Source organism: Frankliniella occidentalis, unplaced genomic scaffold, assembly GCF_000697945.3.
Source record: "Frankliniella occidentalis isolate FOCC.00 unplaced genomic scaffold, Focc_3.1 Scaffold84, whole genome shotgun sequence".
Classification (NCBI taxonomy): Eukaryota; Metazoa; Arthropoda; class Insecta; order Thysanoptera; family Thripidae; genus Frankliniella; species Frankliniella occidentalis.
Genome location: NW_026267213.1, coordinates 897,183 through 910,482, shown reverse-complemented (window position 1 = coordinate 910,482; position 13,300 = coordinate 897,183). Strand labels below are relative to the sequence as shown.

The window sequence follows — 13,300 nt, the reverse complement described above, 5'->3', positions numbered from 1 at the left end:
GGGCGGGTGTGGGGGCGGCGGATAACCACCAGGCCACCACACCCCGGCGCGAGTAAACACAAACACTCGCTTTACCTAAATTTCCCCGGTGGGACGGTTGGAGCCTGAGCCCGAGCCTGCCTCGAGCAGGGCGGCACACCGCTCGGGCAGGACGCAGTGTGGGGAGTGCCGGCGGGACGCGACACTGTTGTGCAGGACGGCGGCCACGGCGGCCGACGACGCTCTTCCCTTTCGTCGGGACCGCGGCAGCAGTGCAGCTGGCCGAGCTGCCCGCGGGGTCAATCAAGCTGCGGGCTGGTGTATTGTAGGGCAGTGCGGGCGCAACAGCCGCGGCGTCAGCGGCGTCAGCGGCGTCAGCCTCGCCCGCCCGTTCAGCAGTCTGGCGGTCAGCTTGCGATAAACACTCGTGTGTGTGTGTGCGTGCGTGCGTCTGTGTGTGCGGGTGCAGCGCTTGCGCGCGCCCCGAAGCATCTCATCTTCATCTCATTGGCGTTGGCGTCGTGCAGCGCACCAGGCTCCATGGGCAGCTCGGTCTCGGCGCGCCGGCGGCCGGCCAGCAGGTCCAGCAGGGACGGCGCCCAACAACACCACGCCGACGGCCATGGCGGCGTCGAGAACAGCATCGGGTGAGTGCACTCCAGTGGACCAACACCGCCGGAGTCTCAACCAGGCGCGCAGTAAGGGTGGACCGAGAGGGGGGGGGGTAGAGCAAATTGCATCCAGGGGTTTTGTAGCCTAGGTGGATGTGGGTTGGCTTAACACCACCCTCGCCATACTGCACCACATGCATGCATGCATGCATGCGTGAGTGGGGGTTGCCTACTCGTTCGGGGAGCGCGCGCTGCAGGCGATGCAGTTTGACCGCGGAGTACACAATGCCGTGATCACGAGAGTGGATAACTTTATTTGGTACTTCAATGGAGCTTGAAAAGGAAGTAAGAAGAACAAAAACGGATCCAGATAGCTGTGGTGGGCCCAGTGAGAAATTCATATCGAATCTATATCGTTTTGACGTCGATTTCCATTGAATTAATTCCCTATGCGGCGCCTGGCACTTCCTGCTTGTGAACCCGTTCAAACAATATTCTGTCATTTCCCAGCCGCCCTGAGCACGCGGAGCCGGAGGAACCAGAGGAGTCGGGGTCCCGCGTGCAGCTGGTGCACCTGCCCCCCGAGCTGCTGCTGCGCGTGCTGGGCTACCTGGACGTGGCCTCGCTGTGCGCCGCGGGCCGCGCGCTCGACGGCCACCCCGCGCTGGCAGGGGTGCTGGCGGACGCCTCGCTGTGGCGCGGCGCGACCCTGGCGCTCCACTCGGCGACCTGGCCCGCGCACCCGCCGGCCGCCCTGCACGGCCTGCGCGTGTGCAGCTACCACTGGCACTCCGCGCAGCACGCGCTCCGCCAGCTGGCCTGGCTGGCCTCCAACCTGGACGCCTCGAGCGTGCGCCGCCTCGAGCTGGTGGGCCGCAACCTGGACCGGGCCACGGTGCGCGCCTGCGTGCGCCTGTGCGCCGGGCTGCGCGTGCTCAGCCTGCACGACGTGGGCGTCGAGGACGGCTGGATCAAGGACCTGGCCACCCTCAAGAACCTCGAGGCCCTGCACTTCGACTGGCACTCGGTAAGTCAGCCCACTGCCATCGGAATAACGATGTTTAGAATATACCAAGGTGAGGTGGCTGCAGTCGTTATGCTATGCCGCACGCACCCGTGCGTTCGGAATGTTTCGCCCGGTGTACACATAATTTATCGATTTCTTTTCATAAGCGTCGTGGTATCTTGTACTTTAGCGCGCCGTGCGAGTAGGCAACCCGACCACACGTTACAGTATAACAAAAATGTCTAACCAGTGGTACGGGGCGTATTGGACATTCCCTCGACCATAACCACAACCCCTGATTAAAAATGCTGTTTTTAAACGTTTTGCTGAAGTCCTGAGTGGCATTGAATCCCAGACTGCTGACGTCCTTGTTCCAGGAGATGAGCGTTCCGCAGATTCTGCGCCTCGCCTCGTCCTGCCCGTCCCTCCGACTCATCGACTCCGGGGGCTGCCCGAAGGACTGCGCCGCGGGCCGCACCCGGGCCGCCGCCAAACGCGCCCTGCACTTGCTGAACGCCGACCTGACCGTTGCGTGACGAGGAGCTGATAGCGGTGACAGCCCAAATGTTGAAAGGGGCTCGTGACGGGTGCGGGTGATAGGCTCGGAACCGTATTGCGCTGTATGTTTCTCAGATAGAAACACTAGACTATTTTTCCTGTTACATAAAAGTGTTCAAAAAAACAGTACTGTGCTCTGCTCTTGGCTGGCATGGTTGCTAGAGATCTCATTCACTGACAGAGTACAAAAAGTATATTAGCCAGTCGCTCCATTCTCGAATTGTGAACGAATTTTCGAGGATGTGCTTTTTAATCATTTGTTACGTTTTCACACGACGAATAAGTAGTTGTATTAATTTTATCATAATACGTTTCTAATTTTACAATAAAATACTTTGTTTTTGAAATGCCCTCTTGTTGAGTGTTGCTGCACCCGATGCGTTATACCTCTGAACTTCCCAAGTTGTGAGCTCGTGGCCGTGTTCTTACTCTTGCTGCTGCTCCTGCTGCTCCTGCTGCACCCTCTGGATCGTGATGCTGAGCTCCAGGACGCGGTGCTCGTCGTCCTGCCGCAGCGGCTTGGCGAAGTGCCGGGCGGACCACAGCGTGCGCATGGTGTCGGCGGGCGGGTCCAGCCACGAGTGCGCGGGGCTCACGAGGAAGGAGACGCGCGTGGCGCCGCGCTCCGCGCTCTCCTCGCCCACCTGCTGCGGGAGCACGAGAAGTTGCATACCTGCCCGGAGAGAGAACCTGAGCGCCCGCATGTCGAGGGGGCAACTCAAAAGCGCGGAATTGTATGGAATATATTTTTTTCCCCGATAAGAACTGTAAGGGTGCTTTCGTAAATAAAACTACGAGTGGCGCCTTTGCCGGTGCCCTCCCTACCCGGGTCCCTACCTGCATCTGGACCAGGTACATGAAGGAAGCGGCGCGCGTCCGGGGCCCCAGCAGGCGCACGGCGGCCTGCACCTTGCGCTTGGCGCCCGCGCGCCGCCTCAGCTGCAGGATGAACAGCTCGTCCAGGGTGTCCACCAGCCGCATGAACTCCAGGTCCTGCAACCGGAGGAATAAGTCCCGTGCGGGACCAACGATGCGATCCTATCTCATCAGAACGAACGGCTGGCCATCCGATTCAAACACTCCGTCCTCATACAAACAACATATCCACACCGAATGAGACTACTGCGAATTTGTCCTAAAATGAAGGCCTTAAGGGTCTATTAATCTCAGTCACTATCGAGTCCAGAGAATAAGCGGTCGTCTCTCCTCGGACCCGCCTTTTGGACGTGCTCGAACCTGGTTGTCGAGGAGGGGTACGGCCAGCCGGAGCGCCGGGCCGGGCGTGGTCATGGCTCCGTGCCGCTCGCGGGCGTGCGCGCTCGCCTGGTCCTGAGGGCCCCGCCACGGGCAGTCCGGCACGAAGCACTCCTGGGGCTGCGAGCGCTCGGGCTCCGGGGCGGGTCGAGGGGTTCCGGGAGTGGGCGTCAGCCCCGACAGCGGGGAGAAGTCGAGGCTGCGGCGAGGCGGAGGCGAGGGTGCTACCTTGTGTTACGCGTTCCGCTCTGGTGGTGTAGTGACCGTGCTTGCGGATTATACAGCCGATCGCGATTTTAAGTAACCACCGAGCTCTTTCCAGTCTTGCCAAATCTTCCATCTTGTAAGAAACCATCCACAAAGTACGTCCGTCATTCGCCGCTACGAACCTGCCAAGTTTAGCCCTTGCAACCTCTCAAAGCGCCTGGTGGGTAGACAATTTGCTGCCTGCAGTGCACGAGTGTAGTGCGGGTCGGCCTACCTTGAGTCTCGCAGGCGCCGAGCTTTAGTTACTTGTCAAGCGATGCTGGTAAAATCGGACGAACTTTCCGGACGATCCTTACGCGAAATGGCGAGCGGTCGTGATGTGTGACGTGTAGCACGCCTGTCTCGTCCGGCTGACGCACAACGCACCTGCTGCGAGTCCGGGGCCTGCGCGGGCTCCTGCTCCTGGCCCTGGCCCCGGCCCGTTCGGCGGCCTCGGGGGAACGCGCGGACCGCGAAGACGCGGAGGACGACGACGAGTCCCTCGATGAGGGCGCACGACGTGCATCCTGCTGCGGCGTCCACCCGAGGCCGAAGCGCCGCGTTCCCGCGTGACGGCCAGTGGGACGAGAGGGGTTACCCCCCTGATGCTGCCGGCCGCCGCCGTGCCTCCCTCGCTGCCAGCTCCGCCCCGTGCGCCGCCGCCCCCGCCCCCGGCGGCGTCTTCGGTCGCGCCTCGACGCGGGCGGCTGTTGTCGCTCGCCCTGCGCCGCGGGGGAGGGCGGCGAGGGAGCAGGGCGGGCAGCAAGGTCCTCCTCGAGGCCCTCGTTGTTCTCGCCGTCCTGGTCTGCGCTACCGCAAGCCGACGGCTCCACGTCCTCCAATTTCACTTGTTCTACTTTTACCTGAAAGACGAGGCTGTCGGTGACTCGCCAGTTACACACCAACACGACACCAATGGGCCATTAACGGCATATACGACCGGGTGATTCACAGAAGACGCAGGTGCGAGCGGGTTTGCCTACCCGCTCTACCAGAACGGCGTCATAGCCCCTTGGGTTGGCAAACCCGCCCACGCCTGCGTCTTCTCAGAATCACCCGGAACTGCGGTCAAAGTGACGCAGTTTTATTGGCTAAAATCTCTCGCGAGTTTGTGTCCATTCCATTTAAAACATATGGGGGGGGGGGCTGTTGGCCTGAAGGGTAGGCAATTTGAGCTACAAAACACCTGTATGTAGGCAACTCACCATGCCCCCTCCCCTTCCCCTCTATGCCGACCCTTACTACGCCCCCGCTGCTAATATGACGTCCTCATGCATACCTTGACATCCGTCAGTGCTTCCTGCCTCTCTTCCTCAAGAGCACCCTCACTCATTATTATCTATGTTTTTTTATTATCTTGCTAGCCTCCTAGAGCCGATGCCAGGAGGCGTGGCTGCACTTGTTGCGCCCTGTTCCGTTACCATGAGCTCCCACCACCGCCTACCCCGGCCGCCCCTCCCCCCGGCTGGTGCATTACATTTTCTATTGAGTATCATCTTAGAGATTACTATGTTTTTGATTGTAGGCAATGGGACGTCACCAAGTCAAAAGGCATCTAATGCCCAAGCCTAAACCGCGGAAACTTGTGTAAACCGAAGTCACACAAGTTCAAATCAAGCGCTCTTCGCACTCCGCTGACGCTGACGTCACCACATCCCCCCACCCCTCAGAATAACAGCAAAGCAAAACAAGGAAAGCAAGAAGAAAGACGGAGAAGGAGAGAGATAGAAGAGAAAGGGGGATAGCAGGAAAGAGAGAGAAAGAAAGTGAAGGGTCTTGGTCTTATTAATCTACTCGCGAGTACTTTGCCACTAAAGCCTCTTTTCTGGGAGCGACAGGGACCTTTCTTTGCCTGTCCGAGGAGCTTTTAAAATATTTGAAAATGGTCATTAGAGTGTATGTTTCCGGAATTTCTGGGAACAAGGAGGTAAGTTGTCTCTAGAAAGCTGAAAGTGCTCATATGATTGATTCAATATCCGCATCTGAGTCATTTGCCTCTTCATGATCCTTCTTTCCCGATTTTACTGAAGTACAGTAGCATTTAATTGCTAGAAAATGCATTTCTCTTATGCCCGTCTAACCTTGCTTTTCTCCACTATTTGGGGCGTTGCTTCTGGTAGAAGTGAGGTTAAGCTCCGGTTGTGTCAAACTACTTCTAATGTGCCTGGTCTACTCCTTTATATTTTACCCTAGTGTACTTATTTAAAATTTTATATTTGTCTTTAATCAATTTGCTTGCTCTTGATTATTCCAGGTGAAAAAAAGGCAGCAGAGAGTTCTCATGATTCTAGAGAGCAAAAATATACCCTGTGAAATTATTGACATCACGGAACCAGGAAAAGAGTCGGACAAGGAATTTATGCAACAGAACAGTAAACCCCGTGGAGATCAGAAACACCCTTTGCCGCCTCAGATCTTCAACGATGATGAGTACTGTGGGGTAAGACATTTCCACTTGTTGAGTTAATCCAAAATAGCTGTATAATCTTGCTGTAAATTGTTTGAAAGATATTTTTTAAAGCATCATTTACATATATTACAATGTTTGGTGTAGATCCTTATTTTAAATAGGTGCTGTACAGCCTTCGTAAAGTTAACGATGACAGTTTCAATAGTAGTTTTTTATCATGTGGCCCCTTGAGGTAATTGGTGGGATTGGTTTCATAAGTCATAGTTGCAGTGAGCTAGCTCAGTGTCAATAGTTTCTGTCCTAGACATCACCAAGTACCAGAGGCAGTCAAGGAGGTGTCAAAGCACAAGAGATTTCATTTTTTTGCACTTCAACACAACTTTTTTTTCCATTAAAGCAAATTCTTTTAGTAACTTTTCAGCATTTGTGCCCTTTTTTAACAGTATATTTTTTGTCTCTTTTCATCCAGCACTATGTGTAGTGTCAATATTAACTTGCTAACATAATTTAACTTTGACATCGATGTGTGTAGTTTCCAAGTTAATACTATTTATTGAAAATTTCTATCTAACACATAGTATATTAAAAGGCTTTTTGAAAACTGACTCTGGGGTGTTCTTTAGGAAGTCTGCTTAGTGTGTAAAGTGGTTCTTTAGGCATGCATTGTCGTGAAACATGTTTTTTTTTTGTTTTTTTGTGTATTTTGCTTGGTTTGTGCTCTAGCTAATAAGCCCCTAACCAACTTCAGCATTGATTGTTTGCCTTACTTATACTAACTTATATTGACAGGATTATGATGACTTCGACATGGCCAATGAAGTGTCGGAGCTTGAGATCTTCCTTAAGGTTGAGAGTCATGGCACCAGCCCTGCAATTGTCAGCAAAGATGGCTCTGTTGGAGTTCTGGCTAATGCATAAAAGAGAGATGGGACTTACACATTGTACTAACTAGGAATGGCGTTATTTATCTCTATACTGAAGTCATACCTTTTCTAATGTTTTTACTTAACACATTCCCAGTCAACTGTATAATTAACTCACTAACTGCCAAAGTTTTGGAATCCGTAACTGACAATACATATAATTCATTAGTACTGAGAATATTTTGGTATCATTCATGGGCAGGATTTTATTGGTTTTGACCTCTCCAATGAAAATGAAAAACTGTTGCCATTTCTGAAAATGGCTGTTCCTGAGCCATCTCCACCTCCACAACCAAAGGAAGAATCAGATGATGAAAGTAAGAGACCAGAAGAGGAATCAGAAGAAGAATCTGAGGAAGAAACCAAACCATCTAGACCAAGACCCAGACCACCAACCAAAGTTGTTACTGAGGATGATTCAAATGCAAATGGAGATGGAAATGATGATGAGGTATGATCTTGTCTTGGCATGCGTAACAGTGTGATGGTACTTTCTGTAGCACTAATTGCTTAACCAGTTTTGGAATGCACTGCACTTTGATGTGCTGAACAACAAACTTAATTCTCTTAGTAATGAACGAATGAGTGCTCTCCTTGCTAGTTTTGAAAGACCAGTGCAGATGAACCATTTTCTAAATTAAATACTTATTTCAAAGCTCTCAGAAAGCTCATCTCCCCAGGCAGCATCAATGAATGAATAATAGGGTTCTGATTGTTACTGGAGCATATTGTGTACTTGTGGGAGGATTTGTGTAAGTTATTCTTGTAGACAAGTAATCAATCAACAAATTTTTGAGGCAATCAAAACTGTGTAAGATGCTGAAAATGATTTCAGCTGTTGTAAATTTTTGTCAGTATTCTCGTTTAAACCAAGTTGGGAAGGGGGTATTATTTCATTACATTCCTTATGTATTTTTGTTGAGGGAAGCTTCAATGCTGTTTTATGTTATGGCTGGAAATTTTATTTCAAAGTTGACAGCAATCACCTTTAATGCTAGTTTATAATTATTATTTGAAATTTTAATCTTAATTTATGACTCGAAGTTTTTAAAAATCATATTTATTTATTTTCATGACATTCTTTTTTTTATTATTTTTATGATATATTTTAATGGACACTGGCTTCCTTTAGTGACAGTGAAAGAAGCAAATACAGGATTGATTTGAACTGATTTGACTATAAGGAAATCTTAGTTACATTTAGCAGGTTCCCCTTACTCCTGGATTTCAATGGCAGTTTTCTTTAACAACAATTTTGTGTTTGCTTGTGTTGATTTCTGCATGTTGGTAACTTGTCTAGTCATTTTGCTCAATCTTTGTGTTTTTGCCCCAAGAGCTAATTTCATCAATACAGAAATCCTAAATCTATTGAGGGAGCTCAGCAGAGAACTTTGACACATGTATTTGTGAGCAATTCTCTCACATAGATATGAGAGTGACATTCAACATTTTATGTTGAATTCCTTCCTTAACACAAGCAAATTTCAAATAAGCCATTGTAAAATTCTTAAAAGAGTGTAAACGGTCATAATTTTATATTGGTTCACCTAGAATAATAATGACAGTGTGGTACATCTGTGGCTTGTGGCTTGTAAAGGGACCGACTCTTGTGAGTCTGCAAGTTTGCACCTGAGACCCTCAACACATTTCCTCTAAGATGAGACTTCCTGTCATACTTTTTCATTTTACGGGTGTCCAAATACACTTTTGTTGCATACTTATTCGGATATATCCTCTTACACTTTTCATTTAGGATCTCTGACAACCGCATGACCTAAACATTTTCTGTGAGTTATTTGTACCTGCTTTTGTATCCATAATTTCAATAAAATCCTGTTTATAACAATTTGTGATCCATTTGTCCTTTAACATCCGTTTACTCTATACCTCAATCACATATAATTTTATTATTACCATTTGGGTTTTTGTGAACCAATGAGACATGAGGTAAGGTCTTTGTTAAGCCTTTTACTACAAATCTGTGTACGTCTCTTGTTTGCCTCCATTTTACTCACAACCTTCCATTGAACATGACTGTTCACTTCAAAATTAAATTTGAGTCATCCTAGTGACTGTACTTCTGGATGCCTTGTAGTAATCCTTTATTTTATTCTCTTTTTTCAGAATGCCAACAAAAACCAGACAGAAGCAGAATCAAGGTAAATTTAATTTCTCTTGAAGATATTTTCAGTACTTATATCAAACATTCTTTCCGTGGCTTATTTCAACTAGAGAACTACTCTGCTTTGCTCTTTGCTTCTGATCACATTTTCTTTGCTTTAACTAACACCACTAATGCTTCTGCACTTAAATCATGCAGTGGGGATGAAGACTCATCTGGTGATGGAGGTGACAAAGACAGGGAACGTGGATATCTTAGCAAGAAATCCAAGAAAATGCTGTATGAAGTTGGCTACAGTGAATTTGCTAAAGCAAGGGATGATGATCGACAATCACCTCGCTCGAGTCCTGAGCTTTGGGATTGATTTCCACTTTTTTCCAGTTAGGTGTTTTCATCAAACCCCTGCATGGTTTTTCTTTCAGATTTATCTATCTGTATCATTAATGCCTTGAACAATATACTTCCCTTGCAAATAATTTTTAGCACGGGTAAAATCCAGTACTTCTTCTTTGAGATTATACAACAGAATAGTGCGTCAAGGTCTTGTGTTAGAATGATGAATGCTAATTTACTGTTTGCAGTGAGAATAAAGAAGATGAGAGACAAGATGAGAATACAGAGGAGATGGTAGCATTTGAAGATGATGTAAAATGAAATTACATTACTTTTGTTTATATTGCATTGAGCCTGTTGATACTAGAAATAATAGCCATCTTCCTTTTTCAGACTGGAAAACAAAAAGATGATGAGGATGATGCCAATGCTCCCAATGAAAATGAAAATACAGAGACAGATGAAAATATTGTTGAACAGGAGACTAAGACAGATGGGGAGCATGACTCAGAAATGGAAATATCAGAGGAATAATTTTAACTCCTCCAAACAATGACTTATTGGAATAAAACCAAAGCAAAGCAGATGTTAAGTGAATTACATCTATCGCATGGGCATGAAACCATTTCCCAATTATGGTTTCTCTTATTTTTGTGAGTCAATTTTTACACAAATATATTCAGAAGGGGGGCTTCATATGAGGGGCTTTTTTGTTTTTTGAAGCTTCATTGACATCTTCATCAACGTGTACAGTTGTTTTAAGTTTTCAACCTAATTTGCTTTGTCAGTTAAGTCCAAGGAATATACTTTTCTTGTCCCTTTTTGTGTGTAGAGGTGATCCTTTCTTTATATTTTAAAATTTTGTTGTATGACTAACATGTATGTCAGTAAATATCAAACCTGTAAATAGCTTCTTTGAGTGTCTACCATTATTTTCCTTTTTTTTGATCACTTGGTTGTTCCCTCAATGGAAGGCTTCCCTTTCAGCTGTTGGTGACTATGATCAGCAGCATCCACCAGAAAGTTTTTAAATATAGAATTATTATGATAAAAATGAAATAAACTGGATACCAACCTCCTAAATCAGACATTTCAGCAAGCAAGCTGATTGTGCAAATCTCTGATTACAGTATGGAAGTTAGAAAAAAAGTCTGTTACTGGTCAGTTTATTTTAAAATCATGTTTTATTCATATTCAAAAAATAAATACGTACAGCCACTGAATTAAAGAAATATTGCAGTAAAACGAACAAGTCATGAATTGAGCTTGCACATTTACATCCACTATATCCTTGAATAGTCAATTTGCATAGCAAAAAATCTTTGAAGATGTATTTGTAAAAATATTTAAACATCACAACACACACGAGAAGGGAGACTTTTCATGTCAATCTATAATAAATAATTTCCAATCGGAACAACACAATCACATGCATGAAGATAAAAATCATTCAGTGTACACTTTATACAGTTGTAGACAGAATTCGGCACACCTTTCATGAGGTATACAGAGAAAGTATATCACAGTACATAAAACATTGCTTTAGAGTTTTTGCAGTAACCACAACTGGGAAGACTTCAAAATGTAATCAACAAATTATTTCATTGAATTGAAGACTATGGCTTAAGGAAAAGAAAAAAAAATCACCGCAAACATATAAAAATTCTAGAAATTCAAACAATGAAAATAAATATTATCTTCTGAAGTTATTTCTTAGATTGTAGTAATACGATATTGACAATTTTGTCATCAAATTTCATTCATTGACCAAAAGGACATGTGAGCACATGTCTATTAAAATTAAAATTCTTAAGTACATCAAAACTCATTCTTAATGGAATACTTGTGCACAAACTTTGAGCATAAAATACTACAGTAACCAAGGTGAAAAATCAAGAACAGGTCATTGATGTGAGGCAAATGGACATGACTGCAATCGGAGTGGATGGCGAGGAAATATATTGTAACAACTCCTTGGTGTTCTCCTCTCTCCTCAGTAACAACATTGCTCTAACTAGTCTGTTCCAAAATATTTCTGTCCAAAGTGATTTGGAGCCACGAAGTGCAGTTCAGAAGTCAAAATCTTCATCTGTCAAGAAAGTAGAAACAGATTATACATTTGTGAGATTAGATTAATCTGATTGGGTTCATATATCTTAAAACAGAATACATTCAACAGACCTGAGGAAATGCAGCTGTAATTGACCGACATGCAACTGGTGTGCAAAATAGGTTAGAAAGAATTATGTTTTCTTCCAAAACATTATGTTCTTTCAGTACAGCCACAGCCTTGATAACTGTGTTCCCAGTGCCTGTTTCGCAGAAAGGTGAAAAAATAAAATTTAAATACTTCGTATATACAGGTTGGCCAGGAAGGACAGAGAAAAATGGCATGGTGGGAAACAGACAACAGCTCAACATGGCCATTGAGTCGCCCCAAAGCAAACGCAAACGAGTACCCTTTACTTTTCCCCTGACCACTGGACAGTCTCAAAGTTTATTCGATGATTATATAATCTAAAATATTCCCAAGCTGATTAAGAAATTTTTAGGAATTACCTGGTAAGTGACCTCTTTGGATACAAAAAATTAAGAAAAATAACTTACTCATAATTGGATACATTAAAAGAACTTTTCTTTGAGCTATGTCTTCTGGGAAGCGAGCATAAACTACTCGAGCTTCATGAGTATCTGCATCAGACTCTACAAGAATTTTTCCTATCCTTATAGAGCGACAACAGTCTCTCAGTCCCTGTAAAGGTGGTACATTTGGAATCAATACGTCATATCTAGTCATCATGATTTCAAAAACTGTGATACATGCCTGTTCCATGGCTTCCCCACTTCGTACAATACTGACACCACAATTACCTCTTTGGTATTTTAATCCCTGATAAAGTTCGTTTGTTGGAGTTGTAACTGTGGTTTTTGTGAATGGTAATTGATTCAGACTTTCTTCTATCACCAGGCGAATCTACAAAAAACGAAACAAGTTTTACTAAGAGAACTACCAGTCATAGATTAATGAATTAAAAGTTAAGTAAAAGCTATGTTATGATAATTATAGAAATGACCTGACAAGATCTAACTTTGAATTAAGATAAAGCAGTTACAATTTATGATATACTTACTAAACGGTCAGCATAAAACTTGAAATCACTCCGTGTTGTGTTCCTAGATAAATAATTTGATGAGTATCGTGCACCTTTAACACAACAAATATGATAAAGTGAGGATGTATTTACCGGTCTCTGAGAATTGTCTGAAGTTCTTTGACCTGATCATTACTTGGAAGTAGTTTCACGTTCAGTCCATACTCCTCCTTAATCTCTTGCTGGCGAGGGCTTTCAGGTTTCATTAGCATAGACAAATCGTCAGCGCTACCCATGATATTCAGTAAGGGGAATCTGCGAGAAGAGTATGATTAACACAACATGTGTGCATGTGCATCATAAGCATGTATGCGCTATTCAATTAAGGTTATGCACAAGACAAAATAAGATAATGGAATTCTTCATGATGGGATCTTCCATCTCCTTGAAATCATGGTTTAAAACTTAGTTTAGTTACCACAATCGACGATTAAGTAGTGATTGTTTGTTCTCAAGACCGTGTAAACAATTTTCCCAGTTCTGCTCGTTCTCGTTGTTCTGCTTTGCTGTCTGCTGTTTGCCGGAGGAGCACACGGGAGCTGTATAGGAGCCACCCGAAGCGCTCGGGTGGAGGAGGGGGTAGATGCGACTCGGCCGCTCGGCTCGGCGGCGGAGGTAGGCGGAGGGCGTCCTGAAATTTAAAGTACCCAAAATTTGGCTGGAAGAAAAGAATGCACATAGCAACTGTCAGCTGACTTTTGTTGAA

The 13,300-nt window shown here is 45.7% G+C and overlaps 4 protein-coding genes across 5 annotated transcripts in view; 2 read left to right on the top strand and 2 right to left on the bottom strand.

Annotated features, from left to right (window-relative positions):
• Positions 1-96: 96 nt before the first annotated feature.
• On the top strand, positions 97-2,501 carry LOC113218244 (uncharacterized). The gene is made up of 3 exons (XM_026438509.2): positions 97-626; positions 1,101-1,617; positions 1,974-2,501. Exons 1-3 carry the CDS (start codon positions 520-522, stop codon positions 2,130-2,132), a joined length of 783 nt encoding a protein of 260 aa, XP_026294294.2. The 5' UTR covers positions 97-519; the 3' UTR covers positions 2,133-2,501.
• Positions 2,439-3,866, bottom strand: LOC113202762 (uncharacterized). Its single transcript, XM_052269137.1, has 3 exons — positions 3,391-3,866; positions 2,992-3,147; positions 2,439-2,801 (listed from the first exon to the last, which is right to left on the bottom strand). Exons 1-3 carry the CDS (start codon positions 3,442-3,444, stop codon positions 2,580-2,582), a joined length of 432 nt encoding a protein of 143 aa, XP_052125097.1. The 5' UTR covers positions 3,445-3,866; the 3' UTR covers positions 2,439-2,579.
• A 1,483-nt stretch (positions 3,867-5,349) lies between these two features.
• LOC113218225 (SH3 domain-binding glutamic acid-rich protein homolog) lies at positions 5,350-10,356 on the top strand. 2 transcript variants are annotated; one of them, XR_003304092.2, is made up of 7 exons: positions 5,350-5,581; positions 5,909-6,094; positions 7,190-7,438; positions 9,112-9,146; positions 9,308-9,489; positions 9,691-9,754; positions 9,836-9,920. XR_003304092.2 is itself a non-coding variant. In XM_026438486.2 (6 exons), the coding sequence occupies exons 1-6, from the start codon at positions 5,537-5,539 to the stop codon at positions 9,974-9,976; spliced, it is 720 nt and encodes a 239-aa protein (XP_026294271.1). In that variant the 5' UTR covers positions 5,352-5,536; the 3' UTR covers positions 9,977-10,356. The 2 variants fall into 2 exon arrangements, 1 of the variants encoding a protein (XP_026294271.1); XM_026438486.2 differs by lacking the exon at positions 9,308-9,489 and having other exon boundaries at positions 5,352-5,581; positions 9,836-10,356.
• Positions 10,357-10,603: 247 nt separating this feature from the next.
• LOC113218227 (uracil phosphoribosyltransferase homolog) overlaps positions 10,604-13,300 on the bottom strand; it is a 3,687-nt gene continuing 990 nt past the window's right edge. The window contains exons 2-8 of the mRNA XM_026438488.2: positions 13,013-13,115; positions 12,688-12,849; positions 12,574-12,616; positions 12,267-12,416; positions 12,050-12,194; positions 11,624-11,754; positions 10,604-11,531 (exon numbers count right to left, since the gene is read on the bottom strand). Of these exons, the coding sequence (XP_026294273.1) occupies positions 11,457-11,531; positions 11,624-11,754; positions 12,050-12,194; positions 12,267-12,416; positions 12,574-12,616; positions 12,688-12,830 (687 nt within the window). The 5' untranslated portion in view covers positions 12,831-12,849; positions 13,013-13,115 and the 3' untranslated portion in view covers positions 10,604-11,456. The remainder of the gene's footprint in view (positions 11,532-11,623; positions 11,755-12,049; positions 12,195-12,266; positions 12,417-12,573; positions 12,617-12,687; positions 12,850-13,012; positions 13,116-13,300) is intronic.